The 14282-nt window shown below is 41.7% G+C and overlaps 1 protein-coding gene across 1 annotated transcript; it reads right to left on the bottom strand.

The window, feature by feature from the left end:
• Positions 1 to 538: 538 nt before the first annotated feature.
• Positions 539 to 13784, bottom strand: LOC143024674 (organic cation transporter protein-like). The gene is made up of 6 exons (XM_076183665.1): positions 13649 to 13784; positions 12842 to 13041; positions 12108 to 12265; positions 11236 to 11300; positions 7627 to 7746; positions 539 to 5035 (listed from the first exon to the last, which is right to left on the bottom strand). Exons 1-6 carry the CDS (start codon positions 13757 to 13759, stop codon positions 4886 to 4888), a joined length of 804 nt encoding a protein of 267 aa, XP_076039780.1. The 5' UTR covers positions 13760 to 13784; the 3' UTR covers positions 539 to 4885.
• Positions 13785 to 14282: the final 498 nt, after the last annotated feature.

Raw genomic sequence — 14282 nt, 5'->3', positions numbered from 1 at the left:
CCATTCCCACACATTCCATCCCCACATACTCCACTCCTATTCACCCATCTCCCTCCCTCTTGTCTCCTCCTGGATGATGGGTCATCCCTGCATCTCTCCCTACCAACATTGTTCATTACTATTCCAATCATCATATGTTAAAAAAATCAGTCTTCACTTCTATGTACCTCGGAGCTTGTAGGATTTTAGATCCTGAATTTTTGGAGGAAGAGCTGAACATCCAAAACATTGGTACATATAACAAAGGCTCCCCCCGCCCTACAAAGGAGGCAACCGAAAAACAAAGGTATAAAATACACTCCCACCTATTCCATCCCCACATACTCCACTCCCATCCAACCCCTTCCTCTTATCGTGGCTCCTCCTGGATGACAGGTCATCCCTGCATCTCTCCCACTGCCCTGGGTCAGAAGCAGTGTTGCAAGACACAGCAAGGCTGCTTCATTAAATTGGTGGGGAGAAGTCGCTGGGCTGCATCAATTTATTTTTCAAGTGCTCCCCCATCCCCCACCCACTCCCCCTCATGCATCACAGCATCATCCATAAGCCATTCTTCCCTATCTTCTGTCTTCTCCTGTCCTTCCTTAACAGACATCCCCCTTTCCCAATGCCCCTTTTACCCCATCCATCCAACTCATCCTTGGTTGCCCCCTCATGTTCACTCTTTCCACCTCTGCCTTCCACACATCTTTTACAAATCTTTCCACACTCGTTCTTTCTGTGTGTCTAAACCATCCCAATACCCTGTCTCCCAACTCCCTTTCCATTCCCATTCTCCTCCTTGCCTCCTCATTTCTCACTAGCCAGCCTAGTAACCTTTCATACTTAGGCACCTCATCTCATACACATTCAAACTCTCTTCCTCTCTTTATGTTCCATGTTCCTATCCCATACAGTGTTGTTGGTACAATCACTTTGTACAAAATCCTCTTGGTATCCATTTCCAAATGTCTATTTCTCTCAATCTACATTCTACCTCCACCTTCACTCCTCCCTTTCCCACCACATATACACCCAAGTATCTAAAACTATCCACTTCCTCCAGTCTCCCTTAATATTCACTTCCATTCTGCTGCCACTTTCTCCCCTTGTACATCCCATCACCTCTTACCATATTTATCTTCAACTTCCTTCTTTTGCACACCTTCCCAAACTCTTTCATTACCTTCCTTAATTCCTCCTATGATCCTCCTACAAGCAGTGTCGTCAGCAAACAACTGGCTCATCTTGCACTTTTCTCCATTTTTTTTTACCATCTCCAATCCCCTACCTATTATCCTTACATTTACCTTTCACATGACCCTATCCATGTATAAATTGAACAGCCAGAGACATAACACAACCCTGGTAAATTCCCACCTTCACCTCGAATCACTCGTTCTCTCCATTTCTGATTCTAACACAAGCTCTACTATTTTTTTTTTTTTTTTAATTCTTGACAGCTAAAAGCTTTCCTCCTATCCTGTAAGCCTTTTCCAAATCTATAAAAGCCCAAAAAACATCCTTATCTTTTCCTAAATATTTATCAAATGTCTTACCACAAAAATCTGATCCACACAACCCCTACCTGTCCTAAATCCAAACTGTTCCTCACCACTTACTCCCTCTGTTCCTCTCCTAATCCTCTCAATCAATACCCTTCCATAAGTCTTCCCAGCTACACTTAATAAACTGATCCCTCTGAAACTATTACTCACATGTAGCCTTTTCCTTTGCAAAGTGGAACTATACAGGGACTCCTCCATTCCTCCAGCACTCTTCCCTCTCTTAAACAAACATTAAATAACCTCACCAACCAGTCCACCATCACTGTACCTCCTTTTTTTTTTTTTAGACATAATGCATGACACCCATTAAACCAAGGTGCCTTACCTGTTCTCATCTTAATTGCCTTCACTTCATGTTTCTTTATTTCTCCATTTTTCTCACTCATCACGGTCATTTTCTTATCGCTTCCCACTGCAACTACCTTTTCCTCCCTATCCTCCTTCACATTTAACAACTCTCTAAAATACTCTGCCCATCTTCCTCTTACTGCCGTCTCTTCCATTATCATCTTGCCATCTTCATTTTCTTCTCAACTTGATCGCCTCCTCTTCCTCTTAATTTCTTTCAAAAACTTTTTTTTTTATTACTCAAAATTTTCTGTCATACTCTAACTGTATTTCACATCTGCTCTCCTCTTTGCCTCCTTTATCTTATGCTTTACTTCTCTTTTCTTTGTAACTCTCATATGATTCTCTCATCCTATTTTGTAACCAATCTGTGGATGGTTGCTTCTCTTCTACAACCTTCTTTGCTTCCTCATCCCACCACTCACTACCCTTCCTTCTATTCCCCCTGTCCTCCTTGTTCCACACACCATCTTTGCACACCTTGTGACTCCCTCCTTGAACCATCCCCATTCCTCCACTCCTAGTTCTATTTTATCTTTTACTCCCACTCCTCTCTCAGCTTCTTGTATTCTTTCTCCCTTTCGTTCTTATTTAAACAGTAGACTTTAAGCACCTCCCTACCTTTTGTCCCTTTCCTCTTTCTCCATCTATCCTCCGCACTCACCTTCCAGCAAAATATGTACATCCTTAACCTTCCACCAAAACATGTACATCCTTAACTCTCCCTACTATACTCCTGGTTACCACTATATAGTCCATTAACGCTCTATCTACCACTCTTCCATCCACCACCCTCTCTCATGTGTATTTATGCTTGGCTTTCTTCCTAAACACTATTTGCTATGATCAACTCTCTAGACACATCACCATCAACTCTCCACTACAATTTTTCCCTTGAACTCTACACTTCCAAACCACTGTCTATTGGTTCATTTCTTACCCTAGCCTTAAGGTCTCCCAATACCACTACATACACATTTCTCACAAAATCCTCTATGCATTCATTTAAATGCATCCAAAAAGTCTCCCATTCCTCTACACTCTTTTCACTACTAGGACCACATTCACTTACAAAAACCCGCATCTCCCCAGTTTCACCTTCATCCACATTAACCTTGAAAAAGCCTTCCACTCCACCACACACCTATCTCTTCACTTACTAGTATAGCCATCCCTTCTCTCCCTCATCCTCTCTTCACTCCCGAGATCCTCCCAACTACACTCTCAAATTCGCCCCTCCCTTTCAACTTCGTTTCACTGAATGCCAACACATCCATCCTCCTTCTCACAAACATACTGCCTATTTCTTCTCTTTTACTCTCATCCGTACCACATCTACGCACATTAAAAGATCCAAACCTTAGGGTTCCTGTCTGGGGTATTAGCTGCATGTTATTGTGGGGTTAAAAGCTGCTAAGTAGCATGCAGCTGATACTTTAGGGTCTATATGGGGCGCCCCTACGGACCAGAGCCACACATCATTTTGTCTGTGGTAGAGGAAATCTATATTCATAGAGAAATGATACTTTATTATACTGCGACTGTCCCTCTGTTATGCTGTCCCCCACTTTTACTGTCGTGTACCATTTCTCTGGATCTTCATTGTCTCATTTCGCCGAACACTGGTGGAGGAAATGAAAAACTGCCACCAAGTCTTTCCACTTAAGTCGTATAAGGCGACAAAAAAGGGATGGGGATGGGACTAGGCATCCTTCTCTCTGTAGCCCCAAAGGGGACATTCCTAAAAAAAAGTAAAGGCATAAGAGGGTCGGAGAGTTTTCCAACCAGTACCCTAAGGTTTGTGTCTTTAAATGTGCGTGGACGTGGTGCAGATGTTTGATATGCAATAATACACAATTCATGCCCATGAAATCAGGTCTGTTTGGAAGGACATCTGATAAACTCTGCATTTAAAATTTAGAAGTTTATTTGCAAGAGGTTTTAAGTGACGAGACTGAGGTTCAGGGTCCAAAATAACTGGTTTTGTCATGCGGGCATGTAAGGTCGCAGGTGAACACATCATGTATTTTCTTACTAGCTACTTGAGGTGTCAATTCATAGACTCCACTCAACTGCTGACACAGTGCTCTGCAGGGCCCTACATTGTAGCTTCATATCATTTGGAGTTCTAATATTTCCGTTTAGGTCATAGCATTCAGTGAACAGATGGATCTTTAGCTTCTTTTTAAACATTGCTTTACTGTCACTAGTTTGTCATCAGGAAGCTTTTCATACAGCCTTGGTGCACATCTTGCAAAGCTCAAACCAATCGGTTCCTACGTACTGTACATACATATACCATGGGCTTTTACCCACTTACAAGGGGGGTAGCCAAAGTCAAAAGGCACAATTCCACTCCCACCCATTCCACCCCATCCACCATCTCGCCCTCCCTCTCATCTGGGGTCCTCTTGGGGCCAATTGGTTCCTAATTCGATTTTTTTTTTTTTTTTTTTTTTTTTTGCGCCAGAAAGAGAACTTGTCATTAACTCCAAACATCTAAATGATGAGGAAATACTTGATGCTCTTGCCATTGTGAGTGATCAGACTAGTTGCACTGCTGTATGAGAGGAACTGACATAACCATCACAGTTTCATCGTAGAAGAAACTGCTTATTCCACTATTATTAATGGCTATCATATGTAGCTCACGGAACAGAAGACGGAAAGGATACATAGGTGCGCACAAAACTAGAGTGAATGTCAGTGGACAATATCAATGACCTACTCTTCAACAAATGCACATCAGTTTATTGAATTCAACAAGACTGGGTTGATAAGAATATGGCAGTGTAATGGCCCATCAAGCGAAATAACGAGCATAATGATGTTTTACATATTGCCAATCACTGGCCACCAAAGGAAAGGCATGAACAAGAAGGATCAAGCTCTTCATCTCGTAGATATGTCGACGAAGTAATTCTGGTAGGGGGAATGGGGCACCCAATCACTTTTTTTTTTTTTTTTTTTTAGGGCGGGAGTGCCTCCCCTTACCAATCACCCTTAGAGCGCTTCTTTACATCGTCAACAGTCTCGCACAGTCGAAGGTTGTTGGTCTCTGGTAGGAAATATATTAAGAGAGCTGCAACCAGTCCACACACGCCAAATATTGCGTTGGGAACGATCGGGCTCATGACTGCCTAGAAGGGCCGAAAGGGAGATGTAAACATTAGCCACACGAAGCATGAAGGTTCATATTTCCAACAAAAGCTAGTCTGTAATACACTGAGTAAGTTTCCCACAGAAAATGTGGATTTCCTATGGTAGAGATATTGCTTATAATACTTCAAAATCCCAGTCGTTTGTGGAATTTACCCTACATAGTGATAGTGCCTCTTCAGTGTGAATTTATTACAATCTAAGATATACATTATTTTGACATTTAGATTAATTATTATACAAGAAAAAGTTAGTTGATTTAATTTTCACTTAAGTCTATGATATTCTACTTTGCCCAGGTGACATAGCCTCCAGGATATCTGTAATGATGGAACACTTTCCATCACTATTTCTTGATTTCTCTAAGAACCTTGTTGCTGTATATTGTCCTCCAAACACAACAGGTTGCCAATAACTGGTGGCTATGTTATCTTAAGGTGGTACATTTGATTAGGAACGAATCCTCAGTACTTGCAGATGTATCTAGTACGATGAAATTCTATGAGTTGTCCCAGGCTATCAATTTTTTTTTGCAAAGTCTAGTGGTACTACGTAGGTCACCTTAAAGTCCTTAGTCCTCTAACATAATAACTAGCCCCACAAAAGAACACTTAATGAAAACCGTATTGATGAATAGAGACACGTTCGGAGTTGGTAAAATGTTTCCGAATATATAGATGTGAAACTTGGACAATTAGTAAACAAATTCAGGACAGGATAAAAGCGTTAGAAATGTGGATTTGGAGAAGGATGCTGAAAATTTCATGGACAGAATTTAAAACAAAAGAAGAAATACAACAGCAAATAGGAACACAGAGGGAAATAATAACAACCATCACGAAAAGACAGTTACACTTTGTAGGGCACTTCGTGAGAAAACAACAATCAGAACATACGTGCCTAACAGGAAAAATAGAAGGAATGAGGGCAAGAGGAAGACCATGCAGAAAATATGTAGACGGAGTAAGGACATCTGTAGGAGAAGGAATAACAAATGCCATATTGTTAAGTAGAGCCATGTGCAGACAGGAATGAGGCTCCATGGTGATCAACGTCAAGTCCATACGGCACCCCGGTAAGGTAAGGTTAGTAGTACAAGATGCATGGCATAAGTATGGGATTATAACTATAAAACAGTAGTTAAAGGATTCTAAAACCTTTCTTTGTAATTTTTTAATGGAAAACTAAAGTGATGTAGTGGTAGATAAAGTTAGAAATTAAGTGAATTTCAGTAAAAAAAAATGTGTATAAGTTTGTGCATGTGAGCGTGTTTTTTTTTTCGTGCGAAGTATGTGTATGTTTCCTACGAGAAGTGAATGTTTCACCTCCCGTATGAAATGGTTGAATATAATGGGCGATATTCATTTGGTTATATATGATTTCTTATTTATACTGCATGGGGGAGAGGGGCAGAAGACAAGTAGTCTGTGCAGTAAGGCCTGGATGCAATGTGTCAGATGAAGTGTTTGGGTTTGTCGTGCAGTCTTTTAGATGTCTCGAATATAGTTTATGTTTGTGTTAGTTGAGTGGATGGATATTGGCAGTTAGGTGTAGAGCAGTGTTTTCCAACCTGGGATGTTGAAAGCAGTGATGCATAGATACACTTTCCTATATCCTTCTAGTAATAAAATATTAGTTACGGGGTGTTGGACTGCGTACACCAGACTACTGGGTGTGTTAGGTTGAGTAATGAGACTAGAGGTTCTGAAGTTGCTCCATTGCACACTCATGATGAATTGGACTGTGGCATTCTGAACTCTCTGGTGGGATTAGTTGTTTATGGGATGTCTTATCGGATTCAACCCTGGTGACTGGCACAGTAACAGCACTATTAAACGCAGTTTGGTACTTGTCATCTATATATTAGTGTTTAGCACAGCAGCGGGTAGATATTGAACAATCTTGGAAAGTAGTAACCCATCTATGACTCAAGAATTTGAAAGACACAGTGCCTTTGGTGAGTCTCATTCATATCTTGTGTGGCATGGAATAGGGTCTAGTGAAATTAGGATATTTAGGATGAAGATTTGAAAAGATGAATAGACTACGTCCCTCCACATTTTAAATCAGTGGTACCAAACTTTTTCCACAGTGGGCAAATTAACTACATGACAAACGCGAGCCACGTAATTTTTCAATACAATATAGTGAACACAAAAAATAAAGACAACCAACATATATATTACCTATACACATTACACAAGATAGAAAGTACACAAAATATTGACAAACACAACAAATAGTCAACAAACATATTCATATATCATTTTTTATTTTTTTAAATAATTGAAAAAATATGTACAGTGTGGAGGCAGACCTGGTTGTTTTAATAGACACCAAAGAATTTCTGCACATACTAATGTTTTTGTCTAGTTTAGTGACCTAGTCTGTGGCTAACATACATGACGTGCACAAAAAATAAATAAATTAATAAATAGATATGAATTGTACTTGAGTCTGTGTGCGTTCACTTTTACTAAGATGTTACTTCCAGCTATATGTAGGAAAATATATTTTTCACCCAACTCCCTCCCACCATCGTACCCACTGAAGGAAATTTAACGGCACCTACCAGTATGTCTGTAATGTAGGGTGCTATGACGTAGCTGATATGTCCTACAAAGGAGCCGATCGAAATGCCTTGGCCTCTGATGCATGTCGGGAACAGCTCTGACACTTGGCAGAAGCCAATCTGTGGAAAAGAAACAGTCCACTTGGTGTCCAATCATTCATGTAATTGCATGGATTATGGACTACTTAGGATAAACCACCCGCTTTCGCGGGAGCGTCACTGCAGGTATAAAAGAAAATGTACATCTTTAGAGGTGTTGGTTTAGTATGAGAAGTCATGGAGGAGGAAGTAGAGTAAGGAGGTTTTTTGACACTGTCAATGCGTGTCTGGCATGATGGATTCTGCACTGTTGGACTATAGACTACCTAGGACAAGCCATCCTCTCGCGTGAGTTCGGTTTTTGTGGGATGGAAAGATAAAGTCTTGAGTGATATTTATTAGGACTCCTCGATGGAGGAGACGAAGGGGACGCCAACAGAATTCATGGTTGGTACAAGTTGATCAAACCTGTCGATAGTTGTTTAGAGTGGGAAGGGTGACTTCATGGGAGGTTGCTCAGAGAGACCTTGGGGACTGGCGCTGGCGTATGACCCCAAGTTATGATGATGATGTATCGTGTTTCAGGAGACTTGGACCCCGAGGATTGCGTCTACATCAGAAAAAAAAAAAAAAAAAAACGGGGAAAATGGTCGGAGACATAATTGCATCAACCTCATCGAGAACGCCTACTCTTTTATTCAACTGAACAAAAATTTGGGACTCCGGGAGCCTAGACAATGTGATAGAAGAGGAACAGACGAGAAGTGAATTGGGGTGTAGCGATACTACTGTGAGTTTGTCTCATTTATTTGTAAGGTAAAACTGAACTTATTTTACATGTGGCAGAAGTTGATATATATATATATGTATATATATATAATATATTCATATATATACATATATATATATATATATATATATATATATATATATATCACAGGTGAGAAATGTAGTAACACATTTGTAAATCACAACTAACACCACAGTCGGACGAAAGAAAAAGTTGCGTAAGCGGAACTATATATTTCGATTGCTACCTGCAATCCTCTTCAGTAGTACAAAGTGGTAGGGAGGAGGCTATCTTAAGTAGCAACCTCTTACAAAAGAAAGGGAACATGAGAAAATAAAGAACATCACTGCCCCAACCCTAGTTGACCTGAGGCTGACCCGAGGTCGGGTCAGGGAGAGGGGGAGGAAGCTTGTTGACAATATTTTTGGTGATGAATAGTCCTGAAATTATGTCTGGGGTCCATTGACCCTTGGAAATATTCATCGTGGGCAGATTTATAGCCTCCTCCCTGCCACTTTGTACTACTGAAGAGGATTGCAGGTAGCAATCGAAATATATAGTTCCGCTTACGCAACTTTTTCTTTCGTCTGACTGTGGTGTTAGTTGTGATATATATATATATATATATATATATATATATATATATATATATATATATATATATATATATATATATATATATATATATATTTACCGCGTGGGTAGTCATCCGTGGTGCGTAATTACACAATTGCACTAGATTAGGTTAGGTTGGGTTAAGCAGGGTCGCACTGTCAAAGTCGCGTCAGGTCTACCCTTGTGGACGATATGACGCGCGTTCCATGCCACGTGGTTCTCGTGGTGTGTATAGGAACAAAAAGGAGAGGAATGGTCATGAAACAATGTGGGTGCTTCGGTTGCATCTCACTTTTGTGTGAGGAACTACTTTGGGCTATGGACTACCTAGGACAGACCACCCATTCGCGTTGTTCGATGTTCGTGTGGAGGGCGGGGGGGGGGGGGGGAGTCTGTAGGAAGATTAAATAAGTAGAGTATAAAAGGGGGGTATTGCCACTGAGGACTTTCGCAGGGATATCTAATAGAATCTGATTGCAGGGGAAATTCCCTTGATCTAAATTAAATCACCTGCCATTACTGAAAGTAAAAAATACTGGCCGGCTGGGTACATGGGAAATGTTAGTCTAATTGTCTTAATTCTTTGAAGAAATGCAACATCTTATGGTGTGGGTCACCATGATTACGCGTGTGGAAAATAAAAATCGAGGTTACGTGGTATTTGGTATTATCAAGAAAGTTACAAGCAACCAACTCAAGCAGTTTGCTCCTCACTCTCCCTAGGCATACGACCTATCCACTCTCCATAGGCCTACGACCTAAGGAGAGTGAGAAGGAGTAAGATGCTTGCATTAGTTGCTTGTAGCTTAATGATACCAAATACCACGTAACCTCGATTTTCATGTACTTTGTACACACGCGTAATCACACCACACCACACCACACCATAATCCCTCAGCTGATTATGATCACCAGGTAACATTCAGGAGAAAATGTAAATCACCTAATATAGTGTTGCTTACATAAGGGTCCGGAAGAATATGAAGTATATCACTTGATTAAATAATTTCATTTTGAACTTTCCAAAATACTGCAGTTGACACAATTGGTGATAACCCAAAGCAGGGGTGGGAAATGGTAAAATTATAAAAGAATATAGTAATGTACTGTTATTGGTAAATATTAAAAGGTGATATAGAAACTGAGTCACCGAATTGAAGAAAAGATTTCTGTTTTGCTTCAAGAAGGAACAGGCAAATGTGGTCTGTGGAAAACGTGTTACTCCCATTGCGTGTACGATAATTTCTGAAACCTGGCAAAGCACTTGGATAGAATAGACTTCGTGTGTTGCACCCCTAATTCAAGTTTACGGTATATATACGTAATGTTTTATAACTATACCCAGAATGGTAGTGCAATCGTTTCGAAGGGGTTAACGTAAATGATTTAAAAAATCTAGTTGTTCGCATGCCACCTGAAGAGTAAAAGTTGGGGGGGAAACAGATTCACTTTGGCATACAAATAGCATCAAAGGTATGTACGACATTTGAGACCACAGAGAATGGTACTGTGATGGATGAAAGTACTTTGGAAAAAATAACCGAAAGTTTACTGAGGGCTCCTATTTCCGAAGGTACCAAAATGTTAAGTAGTGACAAAGCCTCTTCTTCTGGTTTCTTCCATCAGTGGCGTGCTAAGTGGGGATGGTAGCCCCTGGCATCCAAATGAGGAGGGACATAAAAAAAAAAAAAAAAAAAAAAAAAAGTTGATTTATATTCAAATCGGATAGTGTTTATGTTTCATCCGTTTACGTATTCAAAATATCTTCCTTTCTCATTATATCTCTCAGTGCTATGAGGTCTTATACTTGAATCTTTGAGGCGTACAACCAAGGAGTTGGCCCCGTGTGACATCACCAGACCTCATGGCTGATGAAAACATACTTGGGAAAGAAAGTTTTGAATGAATTATCGACATTGCCGAATTCAACACAGAAATAAATGAATAAATAAATAAATGAATAAATAAATAAACAAATAAATAAATAAATAAATGAAAATGAAGAAGAAAAAATGGAAGAGGTGTGTGTGTGTGTGTGTGTGTGTGTAAGCTTACACACACACACACACTCAAGCAGTAGGAAATCCTCTACAAACTTGAATAAAACAACGTACAACTATGAAGTTAGGGCTTATTAATTAACAAAACTGAGAACGATAGATTACCAAGAAGGCACTGCTAATTGAAATCATTCCTAGGAGGACCAAGACGAGATGCAGCCATACCATCTCTGCAATGAAAGAAAACTTATAATTTTCACAAATATTTACAAAATAAATATAAATATTATCGACAGCTCTTTACCGACCATACATATTCACGAATAAACTCTCTTTTTTCTCTCTGTCTGTCTGTCTCTCTCTGTGTCTGTCTGTCTGTCTGTCTGTCTGTCTCTCTCTCTCTGTCTCTCTCTCTCTCTCTCTCTCTCTCTCTCTCTCTCTCTCTCTCTCTCTCTCTCTCTCTCTCTCTCTCTCTCTCTCTCAGTCCCATGACAATTCTTCCATATAACCAAAGGCACCAGAGGCCTGTACCTACACAGTCTCTCAGAGAAGTAAGGCTCGTTTCATACGTATCGACTTTTCGCCGTGCGCCGTCCACCGTCCACGGCACGACGTCGTGCTCTCAAATAACCACGGGTGTCCATGGACGCGTCATGACCACAGCCACGTGTGAAAGTGTCCATAGACAAACATGGTTATTTGAGAGCACGACGTCGTATCGTGAACGGCGTACGGCAAAAAGTCGTTACGTGTGTAAAGAGCCTAAGATCGCGTTCAAGCCGGCCCGCTCCTTAGTTCATGATAGAATTGCTCGCTGACCGAGCGCGTTAGAGCGTCGCTACTTGTGGCGGAGGTCGAGATGATGACGGTTCGAACCCTGTTCGGGGCGAGTTCATCTAGAATCATGGTTCACTCAATTCCACAAAGTCTTCTGTAAGGGGCACCGTCCTGGCCTCCCGAGAGGGGGGGGGGAGGGAGTTTGTAACGTGAGACCCATCATCATTATCATCACGTTACTGACAATGGTAATGACTTACCCTCTGGGACAGCGAGTCTGAGTAGGCTGCAGATACTGCAGGAGACCATTAAGAAGATGAGGCTGTTGACACGACCGAAACGCTGAGCCATGGGTGGTGCGATGATGGGACTAGGGAGCTCGCCCACGGAAGCTATGACCATGTACAGGAAGGAGGACCTGCAGCGACAATGGTAAAAGATAATAGCCATTACTTAACTTACACTCTCTGGAAAGACGAAGAGTACGGGGTATGTAATAGAGGTATTCAAATGGACCAAGGGCTTCAACAAGGGTGATGCGAGAAAGGTCATTCGATTTAGACAGCAGGGTAGGAGTCGTGGTAATGGATTTAAATCGGACAAATTTAGGTTTAAGACTGAAATAGGCAAGAACTGGCTTACCAACGGAGTGGTTAGCGAATGGAATAGGTTTAGTAACCACGTAGTTAACGCTGAACCAACTGGTTGTTTTAAGAGAAGACGAGGTAACTTTATAGACTGGGATGACATGTGGTAAGTGGCATGGAATTGCCTAGTGCAGGCCTTATGGTCTCTTGCAGTCTCTTCCATTCTTATGTTCTTAAGCCAGCGTTTTTGTTAACGAAGAGACAAGGGCCTATAATGACAATTGATACAGGTATTTCCCAAAGGTGAGGAGGGGTCTTGCAACCTATGAATTGTTTACAAGTTAGCGACAGACGCTTTCATTGAGCTGAGCAGCTGGACAGCTTCTAGACTACATACCACTACCCACCCGACGAAATTGTTGGCGTTGAGCGGGATTCCGATGTAACAGAAGCCCTGAAGGAACCAGACCAGAGGAACCAGGACGGTGATGCGAGTCATGGCCGACGATCCGAAGAAGGGTTTCCATTTTGCCACGAAGGACGAACTCCTCCCGCCATCAGAACTCTTCTGGTTCTCCTCATCAGCTGCAGGTCGCGGCGTCAGTTTCTGTCAATTGATCACAGGGAGAATAAGGATTAAAGTGGGTTTTGGAGTGGTCGGGGAGGCGGGACCTAGGAAGCAGTACAAAAATAGGGGCATGTTCAAAATTGGATCCGTCTAGATTTATTTTCCATGGTGAGCATGACTTGGACAAGTTCTCCATTCTCTTCCCCTCTCTTTCTCTTTTTCTCTCTTTCTCTCTCTCTTACACACACACACACACACACACACACACACACACACACACACACACACACACACACACACACACACACACACACACACACACAACGGCTCGGTGGCGGATTGGTAAAGCACTGGCCTCACAAGCCAGAGAACCGGGGTTCGATTCCCCGGCCGGGCGGAGATAAGTTGGGTATGTCTCCTTTCACGTGTAACCCCTGTTCACCTAGCAGTGAGTAGGTACGGGACGTTAGTCAAGGAGTTGTGACCTTGCTGTCCCGGTGTGTGGTGTGTGAGTGGTCTCAGACCTACCCAGAGATCGGCAAATAATGAGCTCTGAGCTCGCTGCCGTAGGGTGGTGTCTGGCTGTCTCGACAGAGACTGCAGCAGATCCGAGGTGAATACACACAAACACTTATAATAGCTCTACCTTCATGCTAATGAGGGCCTTGAGGAGTGCAGGGCGGTCCGGCGTCTCGGTCTTGTTGAGGCGCGAAACCTTCTCGAGGATAGTAATGGCCTCGTCGTAGCGCTCCTGCATGGCCAGCCACCGGGGAGACTCGTCCAATAGGCTACAAAAACAAACGGATCAGCAATTGCAGGGGAGAATTGGGATGGGAAATTTTTGGTTTCTAATAGAGGTGTTCAAGTGGATCAAAGGCTTTAACATGGGTGATACAAACAAGGTCATCATATTAAAACAACAGGGCAGGACTCGCAGGAATGGATTTAAACTGGACAAATTTTGATTTAAGAAGGAAATAGGCAAGAATTGGTTTACTAATAGGGTGGTCAACGAATGGAATAGACTTAGTAACCATGTAGTGAGCGCTGGAACTATCAGTTGTTTTAAGAAACGATTAGGCAACTTTATGGATGGGGATGACAGGTGGTGATGGATAGGGAGCTGCCTAGTGTAGGCCTTATGGTCTCTTGCAGTCTCCTTCATTCTTATGTTCTTACGAGTATGTTCTTATGTTATGTTCTTCCATCTCTGCACATAATGCGCATTTGTTTCTACAGCGTTTGTTAGAAATTAATAAAGATGATCATTCGGTTTAACG

The sequence above is a fragment of the Oratosquilla oratoria genome, chromosome 4, assembly GCF_046742065.1.
Source record: "Oratosquilla oratoria isolate Oo_2021 chromosome 4, ASM4674206v1, whole genome shotgun sequence".
Classification (NCBI taxonomy): domain Eukaryota; kingdom Metazoa; phylum Arthropoda; class Malacostraca; order Stomatopoda; family Squillidae; genus Oratosquilla; species Oratosquilla oratoria.
This window is presented reverse-complemented; position numbering and strand designations above follow the sequence as displayed.

What these genes read in the sequence shown, in the direction of transcription:
- LOC143024674 (XM_076183665.1), bottom strand. Translation starts at nt 13,759, where the DNA reads ATGCAGGAGCGCTACGACGAGGCCATTACTATCCTCGAGAAGGTTTCG. An exon ending in AGGCCCTCATTAGCATGAAG is followed by an intron (nt 13,042 to 13,648) that starts GTAGAGCTATTA and finishes ATCAATTGACAG; the next exon opens with AAACTGACGCCGCGACCTGC. An exon ending in CAATTAGCAGTGCCTTCTTG is followed by an intron (nt 7,747 to 11,235) that starts GTAATCTATCGT and finishes TCTTTTCCACAG; the next exon opens with ATTGGCTTCTGCCAAGTGTC.